This window comes from Oncorhynchus gorbuscha, linkage group LG18 (genome assembly GCF_021184085.1).
Source record: "Oncorhynchus gorbuscha isolate QuinsamMale2020 ecotype Even-year linkage group LG18, OgorEven_v1.0, whole genome shotgun sequence".
Taxonomy (NCBI): Eukaryota; Metazoa; Chordata; class Actinopteri; order Salmoniformes; family Salmonidae; genus Oncorhynchus; species Oncorhynchus gorbuscha.
In genome coordinates this window covers 66,394,261-66,409,220 of record NC_060190.1, presented here as the reverse complement: position 1 = coordinate 66,409,220, position 14,960 = coordinate 66,394,261, and the positions used below count along the sequence as shown (strand labels likewise).

The window sequence follows — 14,960 nt, the reverse complement described above, 5'->3', positions numbered from 1 at the left end:
AACACTCACTACCGAGTTCCAAACTACCTCTGGAAGCAACATCAGCACACAAACTGTTCGTTGGGAGCTTCATGAAATGGGTTTCATTGGCGGAGCAGCCACACACAAGTCTAAGATCACCATGCGCAATGCCAAGTGTCGGCTGGAGTGGTGTAAAGCTCGCCGCTATTGGACTCTGGAGCAGTGGAAATGCATTCTTTGGAGTGATGAATCATGCTTCACCATTTGGCAGTCAGACAGACAAATCTGGGTTTGGCGGATGCCAGGAGAACGCTACCTGCCCAACTGGATAGTGCCAACTATAAATTTTGGTGGAGGACGAATAATGATCTGGGGCTGTTTTTCATGGTTCGGGCTAGGCCTCTTAGTTCCAGTGAAGGGAAATCTTAACACTACAGCATACAATGACATTCTAGATGATTCCATACAGAAAGGGTTTGTCGAGATCGTAGTGGAAGAACTTCACTGGCCTGCACAGAGCCATGACTTCAACCCAATTGAACACCTTTGGGATGAATTGGAACGCCGACTGCAAGCCACATCTAATCGCCCAACATCAGTGCCCGACCTCACTAATGCTCGAGGCTGAAAGGAAGCATGTCCCCGCAGCAATGTTTCAACATATAGTGGAACGCTTTCCCAGAAGAGTGGAGGCTTTTATAGCAGCAAAGGGGGGGACGAACTTCATATTAATACCGATGATTTTGGAATTAGATTTTCGACAAGCAGGTGTCCATATACTTAGTATACATTGGAAATTACTTTGGATTGTGATTTGTTTGACTAATTGCCAACATACCATGTATGCCACATTTTGAGTTATGGGTCTTGTTCCCAGGGAAGATCACATCAAGTCCATGTGCACCACACCTGTTGGTGACAAGGTATTACAAGTTATTTCGGAGTCACTAGAAACATTTCACATGATAGAGGAGCTCTGCTAAAAGTGACATCTGGCTATTTTTCAAAACAGTGTTCTTACTGTGTTAGTAGTTTGCAGTGACCATGTTATGTGTTATTAGGACATGGGACACATTTCCAAGTGTACTCCCCGGAACCTGTAGATGGAAAACATTCTTCAGGTTAGCAGTGGTATGGACATGCCTGTTGACCACTTCCCAGCATTAAGATGATGCTGTTTTTTGCTGCATTTGTAAACAGAGTCAGTGACAGGTAGTAGAGGAAGGAAAACATATGACAGTCTTACCTGTCCTTTTCAGTTCCTCCCCCTTGCCGCATTTCTTTTCCTCTTCACATTTTGAGAAGATGTGGTCTGAGTATAGGAAACCAGAGCCACACCAACAGTTTGCATTTGGGGTTGAGGTGCACACTCTTGTGTAGACTGCCCAGAAAAGCAACGAGAGAAAGAAGACTACCAGGTGAGAGTCTAGTAATTCAGTGGAGACATTTACAAACCATTACATGAATGAACAGTGTGAGCCTCTCTCTGTGCCTGCCCCAACAGCCACTGCTTTCCTGTTATTAGGTACTTTGACCATTGAGGGTCGATCAACAATCTAAGGGTAGGACGCTAATGATTTTTAAGAGCTAGACAAATAGAATGTTTTGTTTATGTCACCTGTCATCCACAGGAGGTTGGTGGAACCTTAACTGGGGAGGACGGGCTTGTGGTAATGGCTAGAGCTTAATAAGTAAACAAAATTCAAAAGGCACTTGCACATCTGAGCAATCTAATTTGCAGGTGCATGGCAACAATTGAACAATATGAAGGAAAAAGGAAACCGCACACTGCTCTTGATAGTATCACCGATCCTTAATAAGCTTACATATTAATACATTTAAAGCCTTCTAAAAAAGTTTTTGGGATTTTTTGAAAGTTATGTGGACCTAGCCCCTCCCACATCCGTTCTACACATCGAAGGGGGTTGGAGGCAAAGGAAAAATAAATAAGTGCTACCAAATATAACAATATGCATTTCATAAATATTACAAAAGTGTATAAATAAGGTGTATTAAACACGTCTGTAAAATCTCAATAAGGACATAGCAAGTTTTCATTAGTCACTGGGTACATCATACAAAAAACGTCTGAATAATCTACAAGAGACACATATTTCCTGTTCAAATCCACAACATAACATACATAGGCATTTCATCATTAAATCCTTTAGGAAATAATGTCTGGAGGGTGAAAACTCAAAACATTCTCTTTTACTCAGAGTGTTATTAATATCTCCTCCCCTATCTGATATCTTAACTTTCTCTATGCCACAAAATGTAAAGGTAGAAATGTCATGCTTCAGGTCATTGAAATGTACAGCGACTGGATAATCCCTGTCGTTTCTCCTGCTTGAACTTTTATGTTCACTGATCCTCTGTTTGAGAGAGCGGGTGGTTTTACCGACATAACAGAGTCCACATGGACATTTAATAATGTAGATAACATGGGTGGTGGAACAAGTAATAATATAATTTATTTGGAACCGTTTTCCTGTGTGTGGGTGGCAGAAATATTCTCACTTTATCATATTGTTGCACTGTGCGCATCCTCTGCATTTATAGCTACCATTTGGTAGAGGGCGTAAAAGAGCTTGACTCATTTTATTTTGTGACTGGCAGTTGGCATGAACCAATTTATCGCGTAAATTGCGACCTCTCTTATACACAATACGTGGTGGATATTTAAATTCAGCCCGCAAAACTGGATCCGATGATAAAATATGCCAGTGTTTCTTGACCACACCTCCCACTTTTCGTAAATTCAAAGTATATGTAGTTGTGAACATTACGGAGTGTTCTTTGGCTTTAGCGGGTCTTTTTTTGTAGCAGTTCATCTCGTGTGTTTTTCAATGCCAAATTATGAGCTTCATCCACACATTGTGAGGAATAGCCTCTTCTTAGAAACCTCATGCACATCTCCGCTGCTTCTTCTAGATAATCCTCTGTGGAGTCAGTGGCATATACGAACGGGCTTCTTGGAAGTCCTCTTTTTAATGGCTCGGGGTGGAAGCTGTCACTCTGTAATAGAGTATTTCTGTCCGTTTCTTTTATGTACAGAGTTGTAGATAGGGTTCCAATTGATTTCTCAATCCACATCTCGAGATAATGAACACGTTGAGTGTCACGTTCAATAGTGGATTTGAGATTAGGGTCAATGTCATTGAGTAGTGCCATAAAATCTGACAAATCTTCTTGAGTTCCTTCCCATATACAAAAAATGTCGTCAATATATCGATACCACTTCAGGACTTTATTCAAAAATGGATTCTCGTTTACATTATTAACAAAACGTTCTTGAAACCTCGGAGCGAATGTAGAGCCCATCGATGTCCCATTCGTTTGGAGGTAGTATTCATCAACTGAAATAGTTATAAGTTTGTTGGTGGATATTCGTTTGTATCTCTGTCTCCCAAATAGTGTGCTAGTGCTGCAAGCCCCCCCCCCCCCCCCCACACACACACACACACACACACACACATGGGGAATGCTGGTATATAGACTCTCGACATCTAATGTGACCAAAATACAGTCTTCATTTAAACCCTTTATTGGTGAGATCTTGTTTATAAAGTCTATAGAGTCTTTTACATATGATGGCAATGATTGCATGATATTTAATAAAAGAGTACAAAGTTCGACAAAGGCTCTAGCATTGAGCCTATTCCTGCAACCACTGGTCTGCCTTGATAGTTGCCTTGTTGTGTTTTAGGTTTGTGTAATTTCGGTAAAATATATATGCATGGACGTATGGCACATTTGCAGCAAAAGATATTCATATTCAGGTTTTGAGATCAGGTTTTTTAATAGGGCTTGCTCCAGATTCGAGCATATTTTTCGTATGATGTACCCTATGATTAATGAAAACTTGCTATGTCCTTATTGAGATTTTACAGATGTGTTTAATACACCTTATTTATACACTTTTGTAATATTTATTAAATGCATATTGTTATATTTGGTAGCACTTGTTTATTTTTCCGTTGCCTCCAACCCCCTTCGATGTGTAGAACGGATGTGGGAGGGGCTAGGTCCACATAACGGTGCAACTTTCAAAAAATCCCCAAAACTCTGACGAAGGCGGTGTGGCCGACACGTAAGCTTATTAAAGACCGGTGATACTATCAATAGCAGTGTGCGGTTTCCTTTGTCCTTCAGAGCGTAATAAGTGGAATGGTATCAAACACATGGTTTCTATTCTATTTGCTCCATTCTGGTCATTATTGTGAGCCGTCCTCCTCTCAGCAGCCTCTTGTGCTGTCATCATAACCCTTACCTTGTTGGCATTTGAGGCATGGTTGATAGTCCTCAAAGAGGTCATTGGTCTCAGAGTAGAATCCCACTGGGCAGTAACCACAGTCAGTTTTGGTGCTTGCTGTGCATTGCTTCTTCACAAATGTACTTATGAGCCAGCCAGTCAGAGATCAACTAAATATTAGTTCAGTTATATTCTTACATGCTTCTAACAAGCAAGTCTTACCTGGTGGACAAAGTTCACAACATTTGCCATCTTTCTCATACGAATCATTGCATTGTTGATCAGCTGCTAAAGCCATAGTCCAAAGATACAGAAGACAGATGACTGTCATATGGATGTACAGAATGTCCATTATGTTTAACACATTCTCCTTTCTCCCCCAATTATTTGATGTACTGTATGCAGTGACGTCAGGTATCTCTCTGTCTGGGAGCGTGAGTGTGTGGTAAGCAATCTAGGAAGCAAGTGTTTCTGTGATGTTTATCTAGCTGAAGCAATCTATGATGTGTACAGTATGAATGGTGTGAGTTTGATAGTAGACCTAGGTACATAAGCTGAATGTGTGAGCATCTCTCTCTTTCTCCCAATGTGCTAACTTTTTTTTCTTACAAAACATTTATTTGGTATCAGCGATGCTGGGTTCATTAAAAACTCTGATGGATTTTGGATGTCCTTGGTCTTATTTATTTTTTAGAGGGCCTATACATGAGGATAACTTTACCATATTATCCTGCAGGCAAACTTACACCGTCTCATTACTTTGCATGAATGATATTGCTGAACTTTAAGGAATGCAAAATCATTTGTTTAGCTTCTTTCTATTCTGTGGATGAAAGAGTTAGCATGAGCTGAAATCTATGTCCACCTTAAGGTATAAAACTACCCGCTGGGCGAAATGGGGGGGCATGTGTGTTGCCCTTACCAGTAAAGACGTGCTTTTTGGTGACTAAGAAAATATTTTGTTAACACTAGAACTGCTGGGCCTTGATAACAGTGTAATTAACACATACATGCTATCTCAATAAATAATCATTTGGTTGTGTTTATGAAAAAACACACACACCTTCTAAAAATGTTTTTAGATAGCCTCCTTTCTCGTCTCTGTCACTCTTTCATTCCTAACCCACCGATGTTGACTGCATCAGTTGTGAGACACAGGAACACATCACAACTGTCACAACGCCTCTTCACAGTGACGTCAGCTGCAGATCAGGACCACAGGGAATGAGGTAGGTGGTTGTGTGGGGCCCTAAATGTCACAATACTATCGTAGGCTACATACACATCTATAGTTCCCCTTATTGAGTCCTCTTCTCAGTCGACAGCCATGGCACACACCACTCACTGCTGCCTACAACTAGGATCTGTCATGCAGGTGAAAGAGGACCCAAAAGCGACTTAACAGAAACAGAGTTTATTTAAATCCAAAACAGGGAATAACAAAAATCCTCTAGTCTGTAGAGGGGAATAACTAGAGAAGCGGCCACAGACTGCAGGTCGCTTCGGGTAGGCGCAGGCCGTAGTTGATAGAGCCACCTGCTCACACGCAGCATCTGATGAAGGCAAAAAAACACGACAGGACAGGGCGAAACGCAATCACAGCATGGTGAATACAAAACAAGGAACCGACGGGACAGGAACGGATCACAAAGGAATAAATAGGGACTCTAATCAGGGGAAAGGATCGGGAACAGGTGTGGGAAGACTAAATGATGATTAGGGGAATAGGAACAGCTGGGAGCAGGAACGGAACGATAGAGAGAAGAGAGAGCGAGAGAGTGAGAGAGGGAGGGGAGAGAGAGGGATAGAAGGAGGGAAAGAACCAAATAAGACCAGCAGAGGGAAACGAATAGCATGGGGAGCACAGGGACAAGACATGATAATAAATGACAAACATGACAGTACCCCCCCACTCACCGAGCGCCTCCTGGCGCACTCGAGGAGGAATCCTGGCGGCAACGGAGGAAATCATCGATGAGTGAACGGTCCAGCACGTCCCGAGACGGAACCCAACTCCTCTCCTCAGGACCGTAACCCTCCCAATCCACTAGGTATTGGTGACCCCGTCCCCGAGAACGCATGTCCATGATCTTATGTACCTTGTAAATAGGTGCGCTCTCGACAAGGACGGGAGGGGGAGGGAAGACGAACGGGGTGCGAAGAAAGGGCTTAACACAGGAGACATGGAAGACAGGATGGGACGCGACGAAGATGTCGCGGAAGAAGCAGTCGCACAGCGACAGGATTGACGACCTGGGAGACACGGAACGGACCAATGAACCGCGGAGTCAACTTACGAGAAGCTGTCGTAAGAGGAAGGTTGCGAGTGGAAAGCCACACTCTCTGGCCGCAACAATACCTTGGACTCTTAATCCTGCGTTTATTGGCGGCTCTCACCGTCTGTGCCCTGTAACGGCAAAGTGCAGACCTCACCCTCCTCCAGGTGCGCTCACAACGTTGGACAAACGCTTGAGCGGAGGGAACGCTGGACTCGGCAAGCTGGGATGAGAACAGAGGAGGCTGGTAACCCAGACTACTCTGAAACGGAGATAACCCGGTAGCAGACGAAGGAAGCGAATTGTGAGCGTATTCTGCCCAGGGGAGCTGTTCTGCCCAAGACGCAGGGTTTCTGAAAGAAAGGCTGCGTAGTATGCGACCAATCGTCTGATTGGCCCTCTCTGCTTGACCGTTAGACTGGGGATGAAACCCGGAAGAGAGACTGACGGACGCACCAATCAAACGACAGAACTCCCTCCAAAACTGTGACGTGAATTGCGGGCCTCTGTCTGAAACGGCGTCTAACGGGAGGCCATGAATTCTGAATACATTCTCAATAATGATTTGTGCCGTCTCCTTAGCGGAAGGAAGTTTAGCGAGGGGAATGAAATGTGCCGCCTTAGAGAACCTATCGACAACCGTCAGAATCACAGTCTTCCCCGCAGACAAAGGCAGACCGGTAATGAAGTCTAAGGCAATGTGAGACCATGGTCGAGAAGGAATGGGAGCGGTCTGAGACGACCGGCAGGAGGAGAGTTACCCGACTTAGTCTGCGCGCAGTCCGAACAAGCAGCCACGAAACGGCGCGTGTCACGCTCCTGAGTCGGCCACCAAAAGCGCTGGCGAATAGACGCAAGAGTGCCTCGAACACCGGGATGACCCGCTAACTTGGCAGAGTGAGCCCACTGAAGAACAGCCAGACGAGTGGAAACAGGAACGAAAAGGAGGTTACTAGGACAAGCGCGCGGCGACGCAGTGTGCGTGAGTGCTTGCTTAACCTGTCTTTCAATTCCCCAGACTGTTAACCCGACAACACGCCCATAAGGAAGAATCCCCTCGGGATCAGTAGAAGCCACAGAAGAACTAAACAGACGGGATAAGGCATCAGGCTTGGTGTTCTTGCTACCCGGACGGTAAGAAATCACAAACTCGAAACGAGCGAAAAACAACGCCCAACGAGCTTGACGGGCATTAAGTCGTTTGGCAGAACGGATGTACTCAAGGTTCTTATGGTCTGTCCAAACGACAAAAGGAACGGTCGCCCCCTCCAACCACTGTCGCCATTCGCCTAGGGCTAAGCGGATGGCGAGCAGTTCACGGTTACCCACATCATAGTTGCGCTCAGATGGCGACAGGCGATGAGAAAAATAAGCGCAAGGATGCACCTTATCGTCAGACTGGAAGCGCTGGGATAGAATGGCTCCCACGCCTACCTCTGAAGCGTCAACCTCGACAATGAATTGTCTAGTGACGTCAGGAGTAACGAGGATAGGAGCGGACGTAAAACGTTCTTTTAGAAGATCAAAGCTCCCTGGGCGGAACCGGACCACTTAAAACACGTCTTGACAGAAGTAAGAGCTGTGAGAGGGGCAGCAACTTGACCGAAATTACGAATGAAACGCCGATAGAAATTAGCGAAACCTAAAAAGCGCTGCAACTCGACACGTGACCTTGGAACGGGCCAATCACTGACAGCTTGGACCTTAGCGGAATCCATCTGAATGCCTTCAGCGGAAATAACGGAACCGAGAAAAGTAACGGAGGAGACATGAAAAGAGCACTTCTCAGCCTTTACGTAGAGACAATTCTCTAAAAGGCGCTGTAGAACACGTCGAACGTGCTGAACATGAATCTCGAGTGACGGAGAAAAAAATCAGGATATCGTCAAGATAGACAAAAACAAAAATGTTCAGCATGTCTCTCAGAACATCATTAACTAATGCCTGAAAAACAGCTGGCGCATTGGCGAGACCGAACGGCAGAACCCGGTACTCAAAATGCCCTAACGGAGTGTTAAACGCCGTTTTCCACTCGTCCCCCTCTCTGATGCGCACGAGATGGTAAGCGTTACGAAGGTCCAACTTAGTAAAGCACCTGGCTCCCTGCAGAATCTCGAAGGCTGATGACATAAGGGGAAGCGGATAACGATTCTTAACCGTTATGTCATTCAGCCTCGATAATCCACGCAGGGGCGCAGAGTACCGTCCTTCTTCTTAACAAAAAAGAACCCCGCCCCGGCCGGAGAAGAAGAAGGCACTATGGTACCGGCGTCAAGAGACACAGACAAATAATCCTCGAGAGCCTTACGTTCGGGAGCCGACAGAGAGTATAGTCTACCTCGAGGAGGAGTGGTCCCCGGAAGGAGATCAATACTACAATCATACGACCGGTGAGGAGGAAGGGAGTTGGCTCGGGACCGACTGAAGACCGTGCGCAGATCATGATATTCCTCCGGCACTCCTGTCAAATCGCCAGGTTCCTCCTGAGAAGTAGGGACAGAAGAAACGGGAGGGATGGCAGACATTAAACACTTCACATGACAAGAAACGTTCCAGGATAGGATAGAATTACTAGACCAATTAATAGAAGGATTATGACATACTAGCCAGGGATGACCCAAAACAACAGGTGTAAACGGTGAACGGAAAATCAAAAAGAAATAGTCTCACTGTGGTTACCAGATACTGTGAGGGTTAAAGGTAGTGTCTCAAATCTGATACTGGGAAGATGACTACCATCTAAGGCGAACATGGGCGTAGGCTTATCTAACTCTCTGAAAGGAATGTCATGTTTCCGAACCCATGCTTCGTCCATGAAACAACCCTCAGCCCCAGAGTCTATCAAGGCACTACATGTAGCACCCGAACCGGTCCAGCGTAGGTGGACCGACAAAGTAGTACAGGACCTTGATGGAGAGACTTGAGTAGTTGCGCTCACCTGTAGCCCTCCGCTTACAGATGAGCTCTGGCTTTTACTGGACATGAATTAACAAAATGTCCAGCAACTCCGCAATAGAGGCACAGGCGGTTGGTGATCCTCCGTTCCCTCTCCTTATTCGAGATGCGAATCCCTCCCAGCTGCATGGGCTCAGTCTCAAAGCCAGAGGAGGGAGATGGTTGCGATGCGGAGCAGGGAAACACCGTTGATGCGAGCTCTCTTCCACGAGCCCGGTGACGAAGATCTACCCGTCGTTCTATGCGGATGGCGAGAGCAATCAAAGAGTCCACATCTGAAGGAACCTCCCGGGAGAGAATCTCATCCTTAACCACTGCGTGGAGTCCCTCCAGAAAACGAGCGAGCAGCGCCGGCTCGTTCCACTCACTAGAGGCAGCAAGAGTGCGAAACTCAATGGAATAATCCGTTATGGACCGTTCACCTTGGCATAAGGAAGCCAGGGCCCTAGAAGCCTCCCCACCAAAAACTGAACGGTCAAAACCGAATCATCTCCTCTTTAAAGTTCTGGAATTTGTTAGAGCAATCAGCCCTTGCCTCCCAGATAGCTGTGCCCCATTCTCGAGCCCGGCCAGTAAGGAGTGAAATGACGTAAGCAACCCGAGCTCTCTCTCTAGAGTATGTGTTGGGTTGGAGAGAGAACACAATCTCACACTGCGTGAGAAAGGAGCGGCACTCAGTGGGCTGCCCGGAGTAGCAAGGTGGGTTATTAACCCTAGGTTCTGGAGGCTCGGCAGGCCAGGAAGTAACAGGTGGCACGAGACGTAGACTCTGGAACTGTCCAGAGAGGTCGGAAACCTGAGCAGCCAGGTTCTCCACGGCATGGCGAGCAGCAGACAATTCCTGCTCGTGTCTGCCGAGCATGGCTCCTTGGATCTCGACGGCAGTGTAACGAGCGTCTGAAGTCGCTGGGTCCATTCCTTGGTCGGTTCCTTCTGTCATGCAGGTGAAAGAGGACCCAAAAGCGACTTAACAGAAACAGAGTTTATTTAAATCCAAAACAGGGAATAACAAAAATCCTCTAGTCTGTAGAGGGGAATAACTAGAGAAGCGGCCACAGACTGCAGGTCGCTTCGGGTAGGCGCAGGCCGTAGTTGATAGAGCCACCTGCTCACACGCAGCATCTGATGAAGGCAAAAAAACACGACAGGACAGGGCGAAACGCAATCACAGCATGGTGAATACAAAACAAGGAACCGACGGGACAGGAACGGATCACAAAGGAATAAATAGGGACTCTAATCAGGGGAAAGGATCGGGAACAGGTGTGGGAAGACTAAATGATGATTAGGGGAATAGGAACAGCTGGGAGCAGGAACGGAACGATAGAGAGAAGAGAGAGCGAGAGAGTGAGAGAGGGAGGGGGGAGAGAGAGGGATAGAAGGAGGGAAAGAACCAAATAAGACCAGCAGAGGGAAACGAATAGCATGGGGAGCACAGGGACAAGACATGATAATAAATGACAAACATGACAGGATCACACGTCACCTGGTCAACTCTACCCTTTAGTGGTGGAGACTCACTTTTATTTATTTTATAAATGTTTTATTTAACCTTTATTTAACTAGGCAAGTCAGTTAAGAACAAATTCTTATTTACGACGACAGCCTACTGGGGAACAGTGGGTTAACTGCCTTGTTCAGGGGCAGAACGACAGATTTTTACCTTGTCAGCTCGGGGATTCGATTACAAATTATAGAGAGATCATGATAAATTATTACAGGGCCTATGTCATAATCCCTCAAAATTCCATAAAGATATGATAATTCTAATTCCTAATTCTATGGGTGAAATTCTAACTACTACTGGAAGGTGTGGGCCACCAGGGGGGCATTAGTCCTTTGGTGAGCTCACAACCAGTCCAGTCCAGTAATGTGTTCCTGTGCTATTAAAATTTTTCCATCTATTAGATGAGGCTTTAAATCATGACCCTGAGGCTGAATGCATTTAGAAAAAAGGTTAAGGCTAACATGTTATTTTTTTTCGGTAACCTCAAGCCCAAATCAGTCTTAGTGGCTGATGTAGATTGAAATGTTTTTGACCACCCATCACTCATTTTCCATCCTATTATGCACACAATATCCCTTCATTTTGTAAAACTACATATCTACTACAACCACAGTAATGAACATTGCTGAGATAGGTGAAAAGTGATGATAAAAAAAAGTGGAACCTAATCAGAACATGAAAAGTGATCAACAACATAAGATCTCGCTCACGGTGGCAGCCTCTGTCTTTGACTTGATGGTTTCGATTGAAAACGTGAGTGGAAGTCATACAGACTGGGTGGAAGTATCTCTCTCATTGAAAACAAGTAACAGACCTATAGCCTATCCACAGGGGGAAGAACCTACTCAGTGTCAGTGTCTGTAGTGTACTGATTCTTCTCCCTATACATCCTGATACTTCTGTTCTTGCTGGGTCTTAGTTTATGTAAATGTCTCAACTCCTAAGAATGTGCATATGGACATTAGTATCATTCTAACTGTGAAAAAGTTTATTTGCAAAGACATAAACAACCACAACATTTAACACAATACACATTTTACAAAATGTTGCCACATTATTTTGCCACCATAGCATTGTTTTCACATAATCTCCCCTGTAAATCTAACCAGATACCTGAAGGAACAGGAAGTAGTATTTATCATTATTTTGTCAGACGCCTATTTGTGAAAATAAAATAATATCTATATCCCCCAGCTCAGCCAAGAATAATGCTATTGTTGACAAATAGATTGAAAACAAAGTTATGTCTAAAATGCTTTTCCATAATACCAGAATACCTGATAAACAAATATTGACAATATTTTAAAATTTTCGAAAACTGTTTAAAGTTGTTTCTGGTTTAAAGGAGTAGCATTGAGAATAACAGCAACATTTTGACAATATGAATTGTTTGACAGACAGAGAGCCAGGTATCTCTATCATGGCTCCCCCAAACTTGGTTGTTTTACCAGGGAAGAGAAACTGCTGTCTCCACTTTCTTCAACTGACCTCCGGCACATTGAGTCCTGAGCTAGGGGAGAACAATAGAGTCAGAATATACAAACAAAACAACACACATATGACATTTCAGATTCAAGAGCCCATCAAGCTCAAATAACTACAATGTACATAATAGCTAAAGAAAATAACGTAACACTTCTCGTAACGATTGTGTGACTTATAGTTTCCCTAACAGTTGCACATACATTTTCTGACAGCTGGCTTCTTGTGGTTCTTGATGCAAGGAATTGTGATCAGTTTGCAGGTCACAGTGGTCAGTAGAAAAGTAAGCAGCAGGACAATTCCCAAGAGTGTCATTACTGGAAGACATAAATAAGGCGTTATTCATATAAAGCTATACAATGATCAACTGTAACACAAAGTTATACATGAATGTATGTCATGGACGAGAGTCAAGAACAGCATTTACCTTGGCCAAAGTCTGCCGTTGAGAACTTGGGACTTTTGGTCACCTTGATAGTGGGGGCTGGTGTTAAGGTGGGGACATCAGGATGAGGGGATGACCTTTGGCTCTGGATCAATGACTTAGAAAAGGTCTGGATGGAGCCAGATGAGGAAGTGGTGTGTGTGGAGGAGAGGGTCTTCCCCTCTGGCTCTGAATTCTCATTACAGGTCACATCTGATGTCACACTGCCCGGAATCCTCACTCCCCTCCTACACCTGAGACACAAGCAGACACACAGCCATGAGTCAGACTGCCATAAAAAGGCTTTGAAATAAATTGCAGAGGATGACAAAAGCTGCAACATTATATTGTAAATGTAAGGAGATTGCTTGATACTTTAGCAAATAGCAAAAATTGGACAAATGCTAGTTAATTTACATACTCTCGCCATTTCACACATTTAGAGTCCATTTTGGTGGAAAAGGATCCCTCCTTACATTCACGGCATATTAATCCTGAGGTGAGAAATTATATAATGCCAGTTATTTACATTTACTAATCAATCCATTCAAAATCATCAGTATTACATGCTCCAGCTTCACCTGATGTATCCAGCTCAGACCCCTTGGCACACTTGCATAACGAAGACTCATCGTTCCTTCTAATGAATCCTGTACGACACTGACATATAGCATTGGAAGTCTTCGTGCACTCTGATATCAATTCACTGTCTGAATAAAAAACAATGTTTTTATAGTTTATTGATACAAACAAACAAACGTGTCTGTGGGTTACACTGGCATATTGTATGGCTATTATTTGTATTCAAGTCTAATTTATTTATAAAGCCCTTCTTACATCAGCTGATATCTCAAAGTGCTGTACAGAAACTCAGCCTAAACCCCCAAACAGCATAGCAATGCAGGTGTAGAAGCACCTGTGGCTAGGAAAAACTCCCTAGAAAGGCCAGAACCTAGGAAGAAACCTAGAGAGGAACCAGGCTATGAGGGGTGGCCAGTCCTCTTCTGGCTATGCCGGGTGGAGATTATAACAGAACATGGCCAGATGTTCAAATGTTCATAGTATTCAACTGAAAATTTGGTGTGGGATCATTATACAGACACTATTTTTTGTCCACAGGTCATTTGTTTACATCATCTATTAATACTGATTGTAACTTCTTACAACATGATTGTAACTTACTCTCAATGCAGTCGGTGCAGGGTTCACATCGCTGAGAGCGATTTGGTCCTGCCTGGTATTGCCTTTCAGGGCATGGGTCACAAAATCTTCCTTTCCGTCTACTTATCATCTCACCTTGATAATATCATTCACATTATTGTCCTTGTACTGTAATTGTTGTTAACATTGGACTCATTTCACATTAGAAGTAACTTTAATAGTATCAATGGTAAAGAAAAAGTATTCAAGATACATCTACATTCATTGCACATTAGAGTATAACTCACACAATAGCACCTAATAATTAATGACTCATACTTTACCTTTTTTGCATTCGAAAGTTGCTTCCACTGCATTTAAAAATCCTTTACAAGTGAATACACATAAATAGATGAGCATCCAAAATCCAGACAGGATCATCATATAACTTTCGCTTTAGAAAAGAGCACGGCTGTCTGTGAACCTGTACAGGGGGGGGGGGGGTTAATACTATATGAAAACCACTATGATGTTGAAACCTCACTTATATATGATCTACAGCTCAGGTGACATATGTGGTGTAGTTCAGCTGTGCCATGTGCACGTTTAAGATCGTGTGATGAATCATATGATTTCCTGTTCCTCTTTAGTTATCCCCGCCCCAAGAGTGGTAAATAAATTATAATCCTCATTCTTTTCAACTGAAAATACTCTGTCCTTCAAGGTTTATTATATTTCCTTGACATAACACCCAAATAAACAGATCACTTCCACTCATATTAATGCTGTTTTCTTTTATGTTTCTGAGAGGTACAGTAGGTAGGACATGCTATGTGTACTAAACCCCAGCGTAACTCCCACCTTCTCCTTTTTATTGATTTATTTGATTTCACCTTTATTTAACCAGGTAGGCCAGTTGAGAACATCTTTATTTAACCAGGTAGGCTAGTTGAGAACATC

At 44.0% G+C, this 14,960-nt stretch overlaps 1 protein-coding gene across 2 annotated transcripts; it reads right to left on the bottom strand.

Annotated features, from left to right (window-relative positions):
- Positions 1-11,973: 11,973 nt before the first annotated feature.
- On the bottom strand, positions 11,974-14,481 carry LOC124002472 (tumor necrosis factor receptor superfamily member 10C-like). 2 transcript variants are annotated; one of them, XM_046309888.1, is made up of 7 exons: positions 14,345-14,481; positions 14,043-14,156; positions 13,442-13,570; positions 13,282-13,354; positions 12,864-13,114; positions 12,640-12,753; positions 11,974-12,464 (listed from the first exon to the last, which is right to left on the bottom strand). In XM_046309888.1, the coding sequence occupies exons 1-7, from the start codon at positions 14,442-14,444 to the stop codon at positions 12,373-12,375; spliced, it is 873 nt and encodes a 290-aa protein (XP_046165844.1). In that variant the 5' UTR covers positions 14,445-14,481; the 3' UTR covers positions 11,974-12,372. The 2 variants fall into 2 exon arrangements, with proteins under 2 accessions (XP_046165844.1, XP_046165845.1); XM_046309889.1 differs by lacking the exon at positions 13,442-13,570.
- Positions 14,482-14,960: the final 479 nt, after the last annotated feature.